At 37.9% G+C, this 15,775-nt stretch overlaps 1 protein-coding gene across 1 annotated transcript in view; it reads right to left on the bottom strand.

Moving 5' to 3' along the window:
* The window catches only part of WDR49 (WD repeat domain 49), a 124,630-nt gene that overhangs the window by 89,531 nt on the left and 19,324 nt on the right, over positions 1–15,775 (bottom strand). Inside the window, exons 2-4 of the mRNA XM_055308487.1 lie at positions 14,098–14,538; positions 8,335–8,511; positions 7,316–7,490 (exon numbers count right to left, since the gene is read on the bottom strand). Of these exons, the coding sequence (XP_055164462.1) occupies positions 7,316–7,490; positions 8,335–8,511; positions 14,098–14,538 (793 nt within the window). The remainder of the gene's footprint in view (positions 1–7,315; positions 7,491–8,334; positions 8,512–14,097; positions 14,539–15,775) is intronic.

Raw genomic sequence — 15,775 nt, forward strand, 5'->3', positions numbered from 1 at the left:
GGAGGAGGAGGAGGAAAAGGAGAAGGAGAAGAAGGAGGAGGAGGAGGAGAAGGAGAAGAAGAAGAAAGAAGAAGAAGAAGAAGAAGAAGGAGGAGGAGAATGTTTAGTTGGTTTCCCACAAAACATGAGCAAAATAGAACTGTTTTAACACCTAACATCAAAAACAAAACCCAGATCATGATCACACAACCTGACACGTGAGGAAGACTCACTAATGAATGCTTCCCCTCTCCATTAAAGAATTCACAATGAGAAGTTACAGCTGAGTCTGTATTCAGACATCTTACCCAATCTCAAAATACCTTGAATTTTGTTTTTCAATTGGAACACATGGCACGAAACAACATTAGTCAAAATAATCATATGGGATTCTAGAGACTTAAGATGAATAATTGGCCAAATTCCTAGGTTCTGCCTCTTGGGTCTGAAGCAGGCAAACAGGAGCTTAGCAGCCATCTGCTGCTCTCCAAGGTCCAGCTCATGCCCCAACCATGGTTTATTTAAGTCATGACTGGTTTAGAATGTTAGAGTGGGATTGACAGACCTCAATGCCTGGCACAAACACGGCCAGACTCGGGTAAAGAGCCTGTCCCTGTGTCGTCGATGACCCAGCACCAGATAGTGGGGAGCAAAATCCCATTCCCGGAGCAAGGAAAGTGATCTTGCTGCCTTTTGTCAGGAGGACCTTTCCATTCCTATCAGACTCACAGGCTCCAAAAGGCAAATAGCTCTTAACCTCTAGGAAGAATATTATCTCCTCCTCATTTTCTCTCCATCCTTTTCTCTCATCTGTCTTTCTTCCAAAAGAGAAAAGGAGGGGAGAGAGAGGGGAAGGGAGAACAAAGCTAAGAGGTGATCAGATCCTATAAAAGTGAGTCCTCTGAGCCTCTCTAGGGAGCGATTAATTTCTAGGCCGTAAAGCTCCCTGAGCACCTGCTAGTCCCCTGCTGGTGCTTTACAGGAAGTAGCAACCATCTAAAGTCTGATGACAACTGTTCTCATAGGAAGCAACCTCACTGAAAACATTCCCTTTGTTTACAGAAAATGCTGAGGGTTATTGTAACTTGACGCACGGAAGCAATATTGCAAGATCTAAAGTGTATACCACCACTATAATTATATCTTCAAATCCATGGGAATTTCATAATATCATTACAGCACAATCAAAATAAAGTATTTCCACCCAGAAAATTACTTTGTCATGTGTTCTCACATTATATCCAACTATCATCTTCAGTTTTGAGGCTATAAAAGAAAACATATAAAGAAGTACATTCTGCTCTGGTATTCAAAGTATTGCTTTTCGATTTGAATCTGCAGGCTACCAAGTGACATTTATGGGCCTGTAGTGTCAATGCCTGGCACTACACATCGGAGGCTCAACAATTCACACTCTATTTCTAGACCAAGATATGACTTGTATCTGATGAGACTGTGGAATGCCAGAGCTCCCGAGAATGCCTGAGTAAAAGGTGAGGGTAAAGCCATTTCCTTAAAATCAAATTATCTGATAAATAAAAATGTTTTCCTCACTTCTTGAGGACAGCGAAGGAAATGACAGGTTATGATGAAAAAGTTTTTAAAACATCAAGCTAGGGAATGGGCTGAGCTGATAAAATAAAAGGTTTGTTTTTAATACTCTCAGTGAGCTTGAAGACTGGTAGAGGAAAAATATTTTTTAAATTACTTTTAGATAATATTTTGAGGGGGGGGGAGAAACAACCTGATCATGTCTGTCCATTAAGATGCTCATTTTCCGTGCCACTTAGTCATCAAGAAAGGCATTAAGGGAAGTGCCATAGATCCCAGTCCTCATCTGCACTGTCAAAACGACCCTGTGTAATGGCAATTAGTTAATGTGGGAAAAGAGATTTGAAAATGAAAAGTGATACCTGGAAACCAAGTAAGTAATGCTATTAGGTGAAGGTGAGGTACGCTACAGTGAGGCCACCTTGTATCTCTGCCAACAGGTAGACGCTGTAGCAGAGGAGAAAACTGGGCCATTTCCAACAAGGGACTCTTGTGATCATTTTCCAAGATTTTTTACTTTATGAGCCTTATGACTTAGGAAAACACCCCCTACCCCCCGAACTTCATTTGATGTCCTCTTGCTTGAGAGCAATTTGTTTTCAGTTGCATTTCTTATTTTGAAGTTGGAGTCCCATTCTCCGAGACCAGCACAGGGCCTTCTATATTCTGAGCAACCACCATTTCAAGAGGGAAAGATAGAAAGAAGAACCCTATCTCTACCTCATTTTTAAAAGTCAAAATGCATCTAATTCAGCACTGGTAGGCACATTAAAAAGTAAGCATGCAATTAATTTAATGACTTCTCAAAATACTGGTTAGACCCATGTTCATGATACAAACGAATCTTCACCTTCCACCATGTTATTAAACAAGATGCAGGAAGAGACCTCTTTCTTCAAACCTAGGCCTCCGGCTCAAAGCTGATTTCAATTGCTTTAAACACAGCGAGAGAACCAGTAGGAAGGATATGGTGTTCAAGCCAACTCAGGGACGCACCATCTTTTTGTCTGGACTCCTGGAGATGCAGGGAAGTGGAACAAGGCACAAGAAGACACTAAATGTAGCATCTCTTCCACACTTGGTCTCTGTCAATTGTGAAGACTTCCTAAGGAAATGCGACCTGGGAGCTCTGACACACCTTGATTCATCAGTGATTACTGATTTGGGTCTCAGTCCAAACTGATTTGTACCTTCTCCTAGCAATGGTTAAACAAAGGGGACGAAACACCTTTCCACATAGTAAAAAAAAAAAAAATCAATGGTTTTCATAATTGGCAATTTAGTGCTCACTTTTTCAGAAGCTACTCTTCCAGTCTATGATGCCCAAGGTTTCCAAGGATATTGCCTACACGAGGAGGCAATTATCTGGGACCAAAGAAAAGGAAAACTTCTCTGAGATTCAGGACATTTATGTCTTGCCACTATTGCATAAAATCTCTGTCCTTCCTTTACAAGCATTGCAGAATGTAATTATTTTTCTATTAAAATATGACACAGAACCACTCAGACAAGATGAAAACATTTCTCCTTCAAAGTTTGAAATAAGAAATCGGAGCCTTATCTTAAAGCAGTAAGCTAATACTTTTAGATCTGAAACTAAGTTTTCCTTTTGACATTTCAGTTTTATAAATATTTTATCCTTAGCTTCTATGAAACATTATTACCATACTTGCTCATGTATTTCTTTCTTTCCTCAATTGTATATTCTTTCCTCACACTAAGAATAAAATCAGCCAAAATATTTCTTGAGGAGTTCTAAGAATATCAATTCATGTTGCTGGGATAAAAAATATATATCAAATGAAAGCAACCATTGGTTGCTTGCTCCCAGTAGGGTCAGTCTTGGGGACCAGGGAGCGTACTCACTAGTAAGCCCACTGTTCCATTTTTTACTATTAAGCCTGCCCTCCTCTTTCTCCCTGCTTCCTCATTTCAGCATTTCTTTCTTTCTCCTCAGACTGAAATAACTGAGCTGCAAACAAACAGAAAAGTTGTATTTAAGCTTCTAATCTCTGTTGCTAAATCTGGGAATGGGCATTCGTTCATTGGGTAGCACTGAAGCGGATCCTCTTTTCAGAGGTACTTTGAGCTTCAAATCTAAAATTTGAAATAAAAGAAAATCTTATAAAGATTCCTTACCTTTCTATACTCTGTACTTTCTCCTATTTCAATTATCTTCTCTATTCATTTTCCTCAATATCCACTCATATGGTATTATTAAACTATACATTACTTTTAATGTTTTTACCCCAAACACTTCTTTAACCATAAATAACCTTCTATTAAAAAAATAATATCTATTAATATTTAGCAAGATTTCTTTTGGTATATTTCTTTCCTTTTGCAATATTTTTCAATAGTATTTATCCAATGTCTTTGTCTATTCAGGCTGCTATAATAAAACACAGGCTGGGTGGCTGGCTTAAACAACAAACATTTGTTTTTCACAGTTTTGGAGACTGGGAAGTCCAACATCAAAGTGTTGACAGAGTCAATGTCTGCTAAGGGCACATTTTGTGGTTCATAGGTGGCCTAATTCTTGCTGTGTCCTTACATGGGGAAGAAGTGAGAGACTCTCTGTGGTCTCTTATAAGATAGGAATCCTATTCTCTCTGTTCATGAGAGAATAGGATTCATATTCCCCAGTCCTCCAAACTCTCATGAATAGGATTCTCCAGACCTCCAAATGCTCCAGACCTAACCACCTCCCAAAGGCATTATCTTTTTACACCATCATATTGGGGTTACAATTTCAACATGATTTTGGGAGGGGGCATAAATATTTAGTCCATAACATTCTGTCCCTCCCCCATCCACGCCCTTCTCAAATGCAAATTACATCCCAAAAGTCTCAAAAAATCTTAACTGTCTTCAGAATCAACTCCAAAGTTTAAGTTCAAAGTCTCATCTAAATCAGATATAGGTAGTACCTGGGATACAATTCATCCTAAGGAACATTCCTTTCTAAGCTGTGAACTTAGGAAATCAAACAAGTTGTGTGTGTTTCCCAAAAAGGGGATAGGACTGGCATGTGATAGGCATTCCCATTCCAACAGGGAGTGATAGGAAAGAAGAGAGGGGTAATAGATGCTAAGTAAAGATAAAACCTAACAGGGAAAACTCCATTAAACCTTAATAGCCAAGAACAATCCTCTCTGGTTTGATGCTCTGCCTTCTAAATCCACTGGAATGGCAGTGTTACCTCCATGGCTCGATGGGTGCTGTCCATACTGCACAGTGGCCCCACCCATGCTGCAGCTTTCTGATGTGACCCACTGTTGTCCTGGCTTCTCTGCACATGGCCACACCATGTCTCTCTGCAGCGTCCTCATCCCTTAGGACCTAAGTTGAGGCTGTCTGCCCTACAGGAACTACAGAGGCAGCCTCATCCTTTGAGACTGCTTTGCAACATCTCAGAAGAAAAGAAACAGGAACTTGTAGACCTAGAAATAAAATCTAACCTAAAACACAGTGATTTAAAAAAACAAATTTTTAAAAGACTGAATAAAAATGTATAAAGCCTACATAACTTGTAAAATAATATGAAACATCTAAAATACACATAACAAGAGTCCCAGAGAAAAAAAAGTGGAGGGGACTGAAAATTTTGGGACAGAAATTTTTGGAAAAAATAACAATAGAAAAATTTCCAAATTTAATGAAAATCACAGAACCATACATTCAAGAATCTCAATCATTTCCAAGCAGCATTCTCTTTCTCTCTCCTCTCTCTCTCTCTGTCTCTCTCACGCACACACACACACACACACACACACACACACATAGAAAACCAAAGCATATCACAAGTAAATTGCTTAAAATCGGTGAGAAAGGGAAAATCTGACAAAACGTTGTACCATGTGTTATAGTAGATACTAAAGAGAATAAAGGACATATTGTATGTCCTAAGAAGATTGTTTTAGTTTTCAGTTTATGTATACTTGTGGTTTGCATGTGAGGCATCCAGATTTTCTCTAAGTTTGAAGGAATTATGACAGGCAGGACACAAGTTCTGATGTAGGTACAGAAACTTTTAGGATTGTTTCACAGATTGAGCAGCATCTGAAAGCAAGATTCTTAAGAAGCCAGGAGCAAAGCCCAAATTGAGAACCATGCAAGTTGTGCAAGGAAAAGTTCATTTGAATTAGATAGAAGAGACAAAGTAAAGAGTTTGATAAAGGTAAGGAGGGCTTCAGAACAATATTGGCAAGAAAAGACTCTTCTTTGGAATATCTCAGAATAAGGATTTCTTCAGAGGTAGTCCACATTGAGAAGAATCTATTATGCCCAAGAGGGCATCTGTGATCTGCAAATAGAACATTCTCCTCCCAGAAACTGATGTCTTTGTAGGACATTCTAAAATGGCTCGTCATTCCACATTTTCAGATCTCAAATCCCAAAGACTCCTGTTGCAGAAGGTTGTTTAAACTTCATTCTCTACTTTCAGTTCTACTTTCTCATGCTCAAAAGCCTTCTAACCAGTCTGATTGCAGTTTCTTTCTTTGTCCTCTAACCTATGCCATACAGAACAACCAAACAAACCTTTCCTAAATGCTGTGTGCATCAGGTCTTTCCAAGTGTCCTGAAAAATACACAACACACACACACACACACACAATGGAATCCTACTCAGCCGTAAAAAAGAATGAAACCTTCCAACTGATAGCAACATGGATGGACCTAGAGGGTATTATACTAAGTAAAATAAATCAGACAGGGAAAGAAAATACCATATGATTCCACTAATATGTGGAACATAAAAAACAAAACAAATAAATAAACAAAAAACAAAAATAAACTCATAAAAACAGAGAACAAGTGAATGCTTGCTGGGGGTGAGGGATGGGTAAAATGGACGAAGGAGAGTGGGGAAATATAGGCTTCCGGTTCTGGAGTGAGTAAGTCATGGAATAAAAGGTACAGCAGAGGGAATAACGTCAAAGATAACGTAACAGCATTGGATGGTGACAGATGGTAGCTCTACTTGTGAGCACAGCATAACATGGGGGCTTGTGGAATGACTATGCTGGACACATGAAACTAATGCAACATTGTACGTCAACTGTACTTGGATTACTATGCTTGTTTGGAAGCAGCTGCAATAGCTCCGTACAGTTTCTAGTCCTGTGATTCTCATTTCCATGTTATACAAACATAACACATAATTTTGTGCTTGTGACACATAGCAGATAACCAAAAAATATCATCTTTTGTTCCACATTCAATATAAGAAAGTTCTGGCTTCCCACAGATTCTGTTTTTTATAACACGATCCTATCACACAGAGAGCTACTGCTTAAGTACTCTAGATCAGAGGACCTCAGTCGTTATATCAACAAAAAAGGGGAAAAAAGAAAATTAAGATCCATTTTGAAGACAGTCAAACTAATATATCTTCATGAAAACATGAAGAAAACAAAGGAGTGGTTTTAAGGGAACTTGTTACATTCTCTCACTAAGCAGCCCGGGATGTAACTAGGGGACATTTTTAGGATCAGAGTTGGGTTGAAGTTAAATGGATTCTGTGACAATTTTCTCTCTTCTCTTGAGATGTCTTGAGTGCACAGTTCACCTGAATTAATTGCATTAAATTTTAGAAGGAAAGAAAAGAAAGAAAGAAAGAATTTCTGCTAGTGTGCAGGAGCTAACAGACGGCCCAGGCCAAAACCTCCAGAGAACCAATTATTGGTTTCGAGACTAACATTTTGTGGGGAACATTTTCATCAAAGAATATAAATGTAGAAGTTGAAGGTGACTAATCTTTCATTACCATTCAATTCAGTACCTTGCCTGACCCAATCTCCATGATGAAGATTATGCTGTAATGTATAGCAACACTTGTGATATCCAGAGAGCAGTTCCTCCCAGCTAAGGGTCACCATGGCTTCTTCATCCTCCTGTGCACTAGCAGGACGCTCAAACAGGGAAATCAAGGCTGTGGTGAAAGCAATTGCTTGAACCTTAAGAGATATGTTGAAAGGAAAACAAATATGGAGAGTGTAATTGCTGCAAAAGATTCTATGTTCCTTAAGATTAATAAGGAGCAGATATTGAATTAATGGGAGTTTCCTCAATATTATTTAAAGGATGCAGGCAGCAATAGCAAAAGACAGAACTACAATGTTGGTAAAGCAGTTACCAAGGGCAGTTCATTATTTGCTTTTACGATACGTTTGTTATTAAAAACACAGAGAATGCAAAGCTTTCACAATTAGGAAAGGAAACTGTTCAAATTAGACTACTGCAGAGCAGAGTTCATGGGCATATTCTCGTGTCATTTAGCAAGTAATACTTTTTCAGCAGCTGAGCAGAATGTGATAGGAAGATGAATCACAGTATCCAATGTCTGGGTTTTTGTGCTGCCCTCTGGAATGCATCTATCCCTTTGTTACACGATACAGGAAATAAGCACTGCCCAGGAGGTCAGTACAGAGGAGCCTTTTGAATGAAAATCAGAATAATTAATTTGAAAGAGTTATAAGAGATAACTTTTAGGCATTTGATAATTGATGCTTATTAAAATTTGGACCTAATAAATTAAGCATCCTATAGTGAAAAAAATTGCTTTTTTTTCTAAATAATGAAAATGAGACTCTACATAGGCAAGAAAACCACAGGAAGGTTGTCTTTCATAAACAAGAAAAGGAACTGTGACATAATCCGTCTTGTCCATGTTCAGCGTGTGTGGCCTTCTCATCTGTAACATAGTTCAGTTCAGAGGTCACTCTCTTTGCATTCTATTTCTATACTGAGCTACAATTTGATGATTAAATCCATAGTTCAATCTTCCCTTTCCTCACTTACCTTTCCAGTTATGTCCCCAAAAGAAAGAACTGATTTGTTGGCATCAAGGGGATCATACCAATATTCCATACAAATTGGTGTTCCTTTCAGGCCTTGAAGTTTATACTGACAAGGAAATTCTCCTTTGGACAGCAGATCATAGAAACAAATCTCTTTACTGGTAAAAGCCACTGCTATCTAAAGTAGGAAATAGAAAATCAGAAAGCATTTCTGATGAATTTAGTGAAATTGGTATAGAAAGACGACATGCAAATCTTAGCACCAAAGCAGACACTGTTCCCTGAGGGTCATTGACAGTATCACAAAAACATAGCATGGTGGCACAAGTGTACTTTATTCTAACTTTGGAGGCTAGCCAAGAAAAGAATTTTTCCCATTAAAGGCATTTGAACATACTTTCTTCTGTTTCCCCACTTCACACACCTGCCAACCTCTTCCATCCATGGGAGGTGAGATGATTAATCACATAGGAAAGACAAAGACAGAGGGCTACAGAATCACAAAGTCATTCCAGAAGCTTTACAAACCATGTCTTCAAAGCAAGCAGAGGCTTTCACAAAAATCAGTTGATGAAAACTCTGTAAGTAGCATTCATAAGGCAGATAAAATCCCAAAACCATTTTTAAAAGGGTCAATAAATTTGGTGATAAAATTGACAAAACTTTACTAAACTAACCCAAGATTAAAAAAAAAGAGTGAAAATGCACATTACTAAAATCAGAAATAAAAGATATACACTACTAACGACCTGATAGAAATAAGAAAGTATCGTAAACAATGGAAAGCCAACAAAGTAGGTAACCTAGAAGAAAGTCCTAGACGAATTTCTGGAAACAAAAATATTACCTAAACTAACCGAAGACCAAATAGAAAATCTCAGCAGACACATAGTAAGAAAAACAATTGAGTTAGTAATCAAAAAAAAATTCTCACAAAGAAAATCCCAGGCCCAGATGGCTTCACTAATAAATGCAATCAAACATTTAAAGAATTGACACCAATGCTCTTCAAACTGTTTCAAAAAAAAGAAAGAAAGAAAAAGAAAGAAAATACTTCCCAAATCACTTAATGAAACCAGTACTATCTTGACTAAAACCACACAAAGACATAAGAAAACTGCAGATCCATATCCCTAATGAATGTAAAAATCATCAATTAAATACTTGCCAAGAGAATCCAACAACATATAAAGATTACATACCATGACCAGTTAAGATTTATGCCAGAATTCAAGACTACCTTAACATACAAATATCGATCAATATAATCTACTATATTAATAAGGTACAAAACCTGTATGATTATCTCAGTAGATACCAAAAAAGCATTATGGACAAAAATCCAACACATTTTCATGAAAAAAAAATGCTCAATAAACCAAGAACAGAAGGAAACTTCTTCAACCTGATATATACAAAAACCCCAAAGCTGCTAGCATATTTAATGCTAGAAAACTGAATGTGTTCTCCCTAAGATCAGGAACATGATGAGGATGTTCACTCTCACCACTACTATTCAACACCACAGTGGAGTTCCCAGAAAGGGAAACTAGGCAAGAAAAATAAATAAAATAAAAGCATCCAGTTGGGAAAGGAAGAAGTTAGACTGTCTTCAGTAGACAATATGACCTTAAACATAGAAAATCCTAAAATAACAACAAAAAATGATGAAAACCAATAAATGAATTCAGTGAAGTTGCAGGACATAAGGTCATTTTTTAAAAATCTACTGTATTTCCATACACTAGTAATGAACAACCTGAAAATGATACTATCAAAAGCAGTGTTAGAGGGACACCTGGGTGGCTCAGTGGTGGAGCGTCTGCCTTCGACTCAGGGCATGAACCCAGGATCCAGGATTGAGTCCCGCATCAGGCTCCCTGCAGGGAGCCTGCTTCTCCCTCTGCCTGTGTCTCTGCCTCTCTCTCTCTCTCTCTCTCTCTCTCTCTCTCTGTCTCTCATGAATAAATAATAAATAAATTTAAAAAAAAAGCAGTGTTCAGAAAATACGAATGCAAATGCTGTGATTAGTAAGCTATGATACAGTATTTGTAAATTATCTACCTGATAAATGTATATCTAGGATATATAAAGAACTCCCAAAACTCAACATAATAAACCCCCAAAAAATGGGCAAAAGATTTGAACAAACACTTTACTGAAGAAGATATACAGGTAACAAATCAGTATATGAAAATACATTCAGTATTATTAGTCATAAGGGAAATGTGAATTAAAACCACAGTAAGATAAAATACAAACCTAGTGATACCACTAAATTAAGAGGAGTAAAAAACCCTGATCAGACCAAATGTTGGTAAGGATGTGCTATATCTACGTAATGAAATATTACACAAGGATAAAAAGATAAACTACTGATGTATCTGAAAATGATTGAGCCAAGTTAAAGAAGTCAGACCAAAAAGGGTACACACTGTATGATGTCAACTGTATAAGAATCTAGGAAATGCTATTATATAGTGACAGCATATCAGTAGTGACCTGACAAGGAGGCATGGGAGGGACTGGACAAAAGGGCATGAGGAAACTTTTGAGGGTGACAAGTGTGTTCATTGTCTTCATTGTACCATTGATTTTTCACAATATATAAATGTATTAAAATCTATCAACTTGGGTGCTTTTAATATGTGCCATGCAAGCAGCAATGTCCACAATAGCCAAACTGTGGAAGGAGCCTCGGTGTCCATCGACAGATGAATGGATAAAGAAGATGTGGTTTATGTATACAATGGAATATTCCTCAGCCATTAGAAATGACAAATACCCACCATTTGCTTCAACGTGGATGGAACTGGAGGGTATGATGCTGAGTGAAGTAAGTCAATCGGAGAAGGACAAACATTATATGGTCTTATTCATTTGGGGAATATAAATAATAGTGAAAGGGAATAGAGGGGAAGGGAGAAGAAATGGGTAGGAAATATCAGAAAGGGAGACAGAACATGGAAGACTCCTAACTCTGAGAAACAAACTAGGGGTGGTGGAAGGGGAGGAGAGCGGGGGGTGGGGGTGACTGGGTGGCGGGCACTGAGGGGGGCCCTTGACGGGATGAGCACTGGGTGTTATTCTGTATGTTGGCAAATTGAACACCAATAAAAATAAATTTATTATTAAAAAATATGTGCAGTGCACTTTGTGTAATCATATCTCAGTAAAGCTACTTGAGAAAAGAAGAAAAAAAGCAACATTCCTTAAACTTCTATGTAGACTAAGTGCAAAGGAAAGGCTAAGATTTAGTTATCAATCCTGGAGTGAAGAAAAAATACGATATAATCATCACATAATATAACAAGACAAATATTACATGATAATAAGATAATAGAATGCTGCACACGATATAAAAGAAAAGCTGGGCCTGAACTATGTTGTAATCCATAGTTAGCATCAGCACCAGATCCTTAGCAAGAAGGAACATGAGCGGCCACTCTAGAGGCAGCAAAGACTGAAACGCAGGTTCTGAAATCAGGCTGCCTCTGTTTACACATCTTGCAACGCTGATTACATGCAGTGTGACCAGGGCCAAATTCTACAACCTCTCTTTGCCTAGTCTCTCACTCTTAAAGGGGGAATAATAGCCACTTCATGGTGATCTTGAGAAGATAAAGAGAGCAGGGCATGTCACATAGGAAGCTGATGATGATGATGATGATGATTCTTTATGTTCAAGACATTAGAGCATACCATTCCCCACTAAAAAGAACCTGGGTCTTTGGAGAAATGGCTGATTTGGGGTCTGGCACAATAAATATGCAAGATGATCCTGGAACATCTTGTCACACCAGAAAGCAAAGAAGCTTTCAAAGACTAATACTGTTATACCAGACAAGACTCAGAAGCTGACTTGTATTCATCCCAGTGTCCAAAGATAGCACAATTTTAAGGATGGGCTAATAACTCAGTGGGCTGAAACAAATCAAATTGTTTAAGCTCATGAGGTCTTTTTTGTAATGATATTGATAACAATAATGATAGTAGCTCTCATTTTTCATCTTTAGAGGATTTTGAATGCTGGTAAATAAAAGTAAAGAATTGGCCATTTATCTGGCCTTTGGTCTATGATTAGTACTACATTCTAACTAAATAATTGACAAAGGACATTTCTTTTTATAAAGGTATTGCAGTTTATAAAGGAAGAGGAAATGATGGAATCAGAATGCCATCATCTTGCAACCCCTAAACGACCTGATAGATCAAGGAATATTCAGCAATAAGTGCTAATATCCCAAGAAGAAAGAGAATAGGCATGTTGCGCCTCCTGATTGAGGAACACCTATTTCAGAAAAAAACATCCTGAAACTGATCAAGGTAGATCAAGATTATCAATATATTGGAAATATAGAGAACTAGTAAATATGCTAAGTAGCCCTATCGAAATATGGTCTGCAAAGTCTAGACTGCAGGAAACTGTAAAGGACAAACATCTAGTTTCTTTAACAAAAACAACAACAGCTGTTTTGCCAAACAATGCAAGGATAAAGAAGAGATGGAGAAAAACATGTAGATCAAAAGAGACCTATCAACAATTCACAACAGTTTGGACCTTATTCAGATCTTGATTCAAACAAATTATCAAAAAAGAAATTAATAGACTGTTAAAAAGAGTATAAGACAAGAAAGTAGGTACATGACTGGATATTTGATGATTATAAGGAACTGTTATAATTAATATTAAATATGATAGCAGTATTATGGCTATGCTAAAATGGGAGACTTTTTATAATATGAAATATTTCCATATTAAATAATTGCATGTTTTGGGTCTCAAAAGAGGGGAGATTTAGATGAAACTAGGTTGGTTTTTAATTGGAAATAGTTAAGGGTAGTAATTGGTTCTTAATACTATTAACTCTGCTTGTGGAAGCATTTAAAAATCTTCATAGTAAAGCTTACCATCTGATGAATATAAAATTCTAGAATATGGATTCTTTAAATTTCTTCATCCTTCCCTCACAAACTGATTTTCACTTTGAATATGCTATCTTGCTCATAGGTAGAGTCCTATAAGGCTATTTTTGTACTTTGTGGCCCTCCCCAACACAATCAAGAAACTGGTTATAATTGTGGCTAAAAATCAGACAAGCAATTAATTCCCTGTAACTGTACTGAGTTGTGCCATGCATTGTTGTGGCCTCTCGGTTCAGCATATACACCCATGATTCTGCTATAGAGTTGGGAACGTCTTACCAGCTAGTAATGTCCCATGGCTGCATTGAGGACAGAGCCAAGAATCTGAGTCACTATCAGCTGGGTCCTTTTATTTTTTTTTTTAATAATAAATTTATTTTTTATTGGTGTTCAATTTGCCAACATACAGAATAACACCCAGTGCTCATCCCGTCAAGTGCCCCTCTCAGGTCCTTTAAAGGTGCCCAAGAAAATAGTTTGGGAAATTGAATAGCTCACTTAGCTCCACTTGCATTCCCTCCAGGTCAGAAGAGAGGCACCCGGGGGTCCTACAGTTCTTTGTCACTGTTAGTGTTATACTTGATACTGGTCAAGAGCCTTGTCCCATCATTTTTCCCCTTTTAAAGTAGTAAATTTATTTATTCATTCATTCATTCATTCATGAGAGACATAGAGAGAGAAGCAGAGACATAGGCAGAGGGAGAAGCAGACTCCATGCAGGGAGCCTGATGTGGGGCTCAATCCCAGCACCCTGGGATCACGACCTGAGCCGAAGGCAGATGCTCAACCGCTAAGCAACCCAGGTGCCCCAGTAGATTTATTTATAAAGACTAGGTACCTTGTTTACATTTTCCAGAGAAACCAGGCTTGTCACCCACAGGTGTTTAAGCTTGGTGGCATCTGAAGTGATGGGAAGTGTTTCTTGCAGCTTTAAATTCTCTCCCCAGACTCCTAGTAAACCTTCCTTACTGATGGTCAGATAACGACTTGAACTTTTTAAGAAAATTACTTTTTGAATGGTGTCCTTGTGCTTCACTGGGAGGAATTCAAGGTCTTTCCAGGCGGGAACCACCGTTGCCTTTGCTCGTTCATCTTTCTCATAAAGTGCGAACAGCATAAAGGAAGTCAGCTTGTCCCAGTTAATGAAGCCATCTTGGGCCACATCCACTTTGTCAAAGAGCTCCCCATATTCTTGCTTTGTGCCCCAACCCACAGTCTCTGTCATCCTTTGCATAAACTCTTCTCTAGACATGCAAATGGCTTGACAAGGATCTGAGGGCTAGAAATAGGAATAAAAACAAGACAACAATGAAAGCATCCATAAGTACAGAGCATTGTACCATCCCCAAATGTGGACCCAGTCAGCAATTCTTCCAAAATGCAAAGACAAATGTCTTTTACTTTTATAACAGGACTGTAATTAATTGGGGCTAGGGAGCAAATAATTGACAGGGCTACAAGCTGATATTCTCAATAACCAATATCCTCATACATGGAAAAGGGAGGCAGGAGAGTCAGAGATTTGATGTGATGATGAAAGCAGCAGTTGGAGTAATGTGGGGCTATATTCCAAGAAATGTAAGCACTTCTGGAAGCTGGTAAAGGGAAGGAAACAAGCTCCACCAGAGCCTCCAGAAGGAAGGCAATCCTGACAACACCCTGATTTTGCCCTGGAAAACCCATTTTGGGCTTCTGACCTCCCATGTTAGATGAGAAATTTGTATGTTTGAAGCTGCTAAGTTTGTGGTAGCTTGTTATAACATCAGTAGGAAACTAGCATAGTGGTTTAGGGAGGATGGTGAACAGAGTTCAGCACAGCCAATAAAATTTTACCACATTGAAACTTTGATCCAAAAGTAAGAAGTCTACTTTCATAAATACGCCATTACAAATGCATCATTACAGTGAAACCATATGTGTTTGATTTTTGTTATTAGTGGCACTTACGCTCTATACAGTCCTTGCAAATGCTAAATTAGCAGATAACAAACCACAGTTCTGAGAGGAAATACAGTTATGTTTCTATGAGCCTCTGATCACAATATTTTAATCACTTGATCAATTCATAATTTGTTTTGTGTTTCTGCTGAAAGACACTTAATTTAATATATATATAATTTCCTAACATTGAATTCATGAACAACTGAACAAAGCTTATCTAATATATCTAATAAAACTGAATAAAGCTTATCTGTTTTCATAAGGTACATCACTGCCTTCTTGCACTTAGGAATATTACACAGAACTTTACCACCACACTTGGATGCCCTTTTAAATAGTGAAATCACCAACAAAAACACAAAATGCAAAAAGAACTTGGCACCAAGCAGACCACAAATAGGATACTTGTTTGCAGTATGAGAGCTAGAATTAAAGGGAGAGTGTTATGTTGCTTGACCTCAGCCTGGAATATGTATGTTGGAGGCTAAAATCTTTTGCCCCTCTGTACATGTCTGTGAATGGCTATGAAAGTGTGTCTAGTATTAATTTTGGGGTTACAAATAAATTTTAGCAAG

This window comes from Nyctereutes procyonoides, unplaced genomic scaffold (assembly GCF_905146905.1).
Source record: "Nyctereutes procyonoides isolate TBG_1078 unplaced genomic scaffold, NYPRO_anot_genome, whole genome shotgun sequence".
NCBI lineage: Eukaryota > Metazoa > Chordata > Mammalia > Carnivora > Canidae > Nyctereutes > Nyctereutes procyonoides.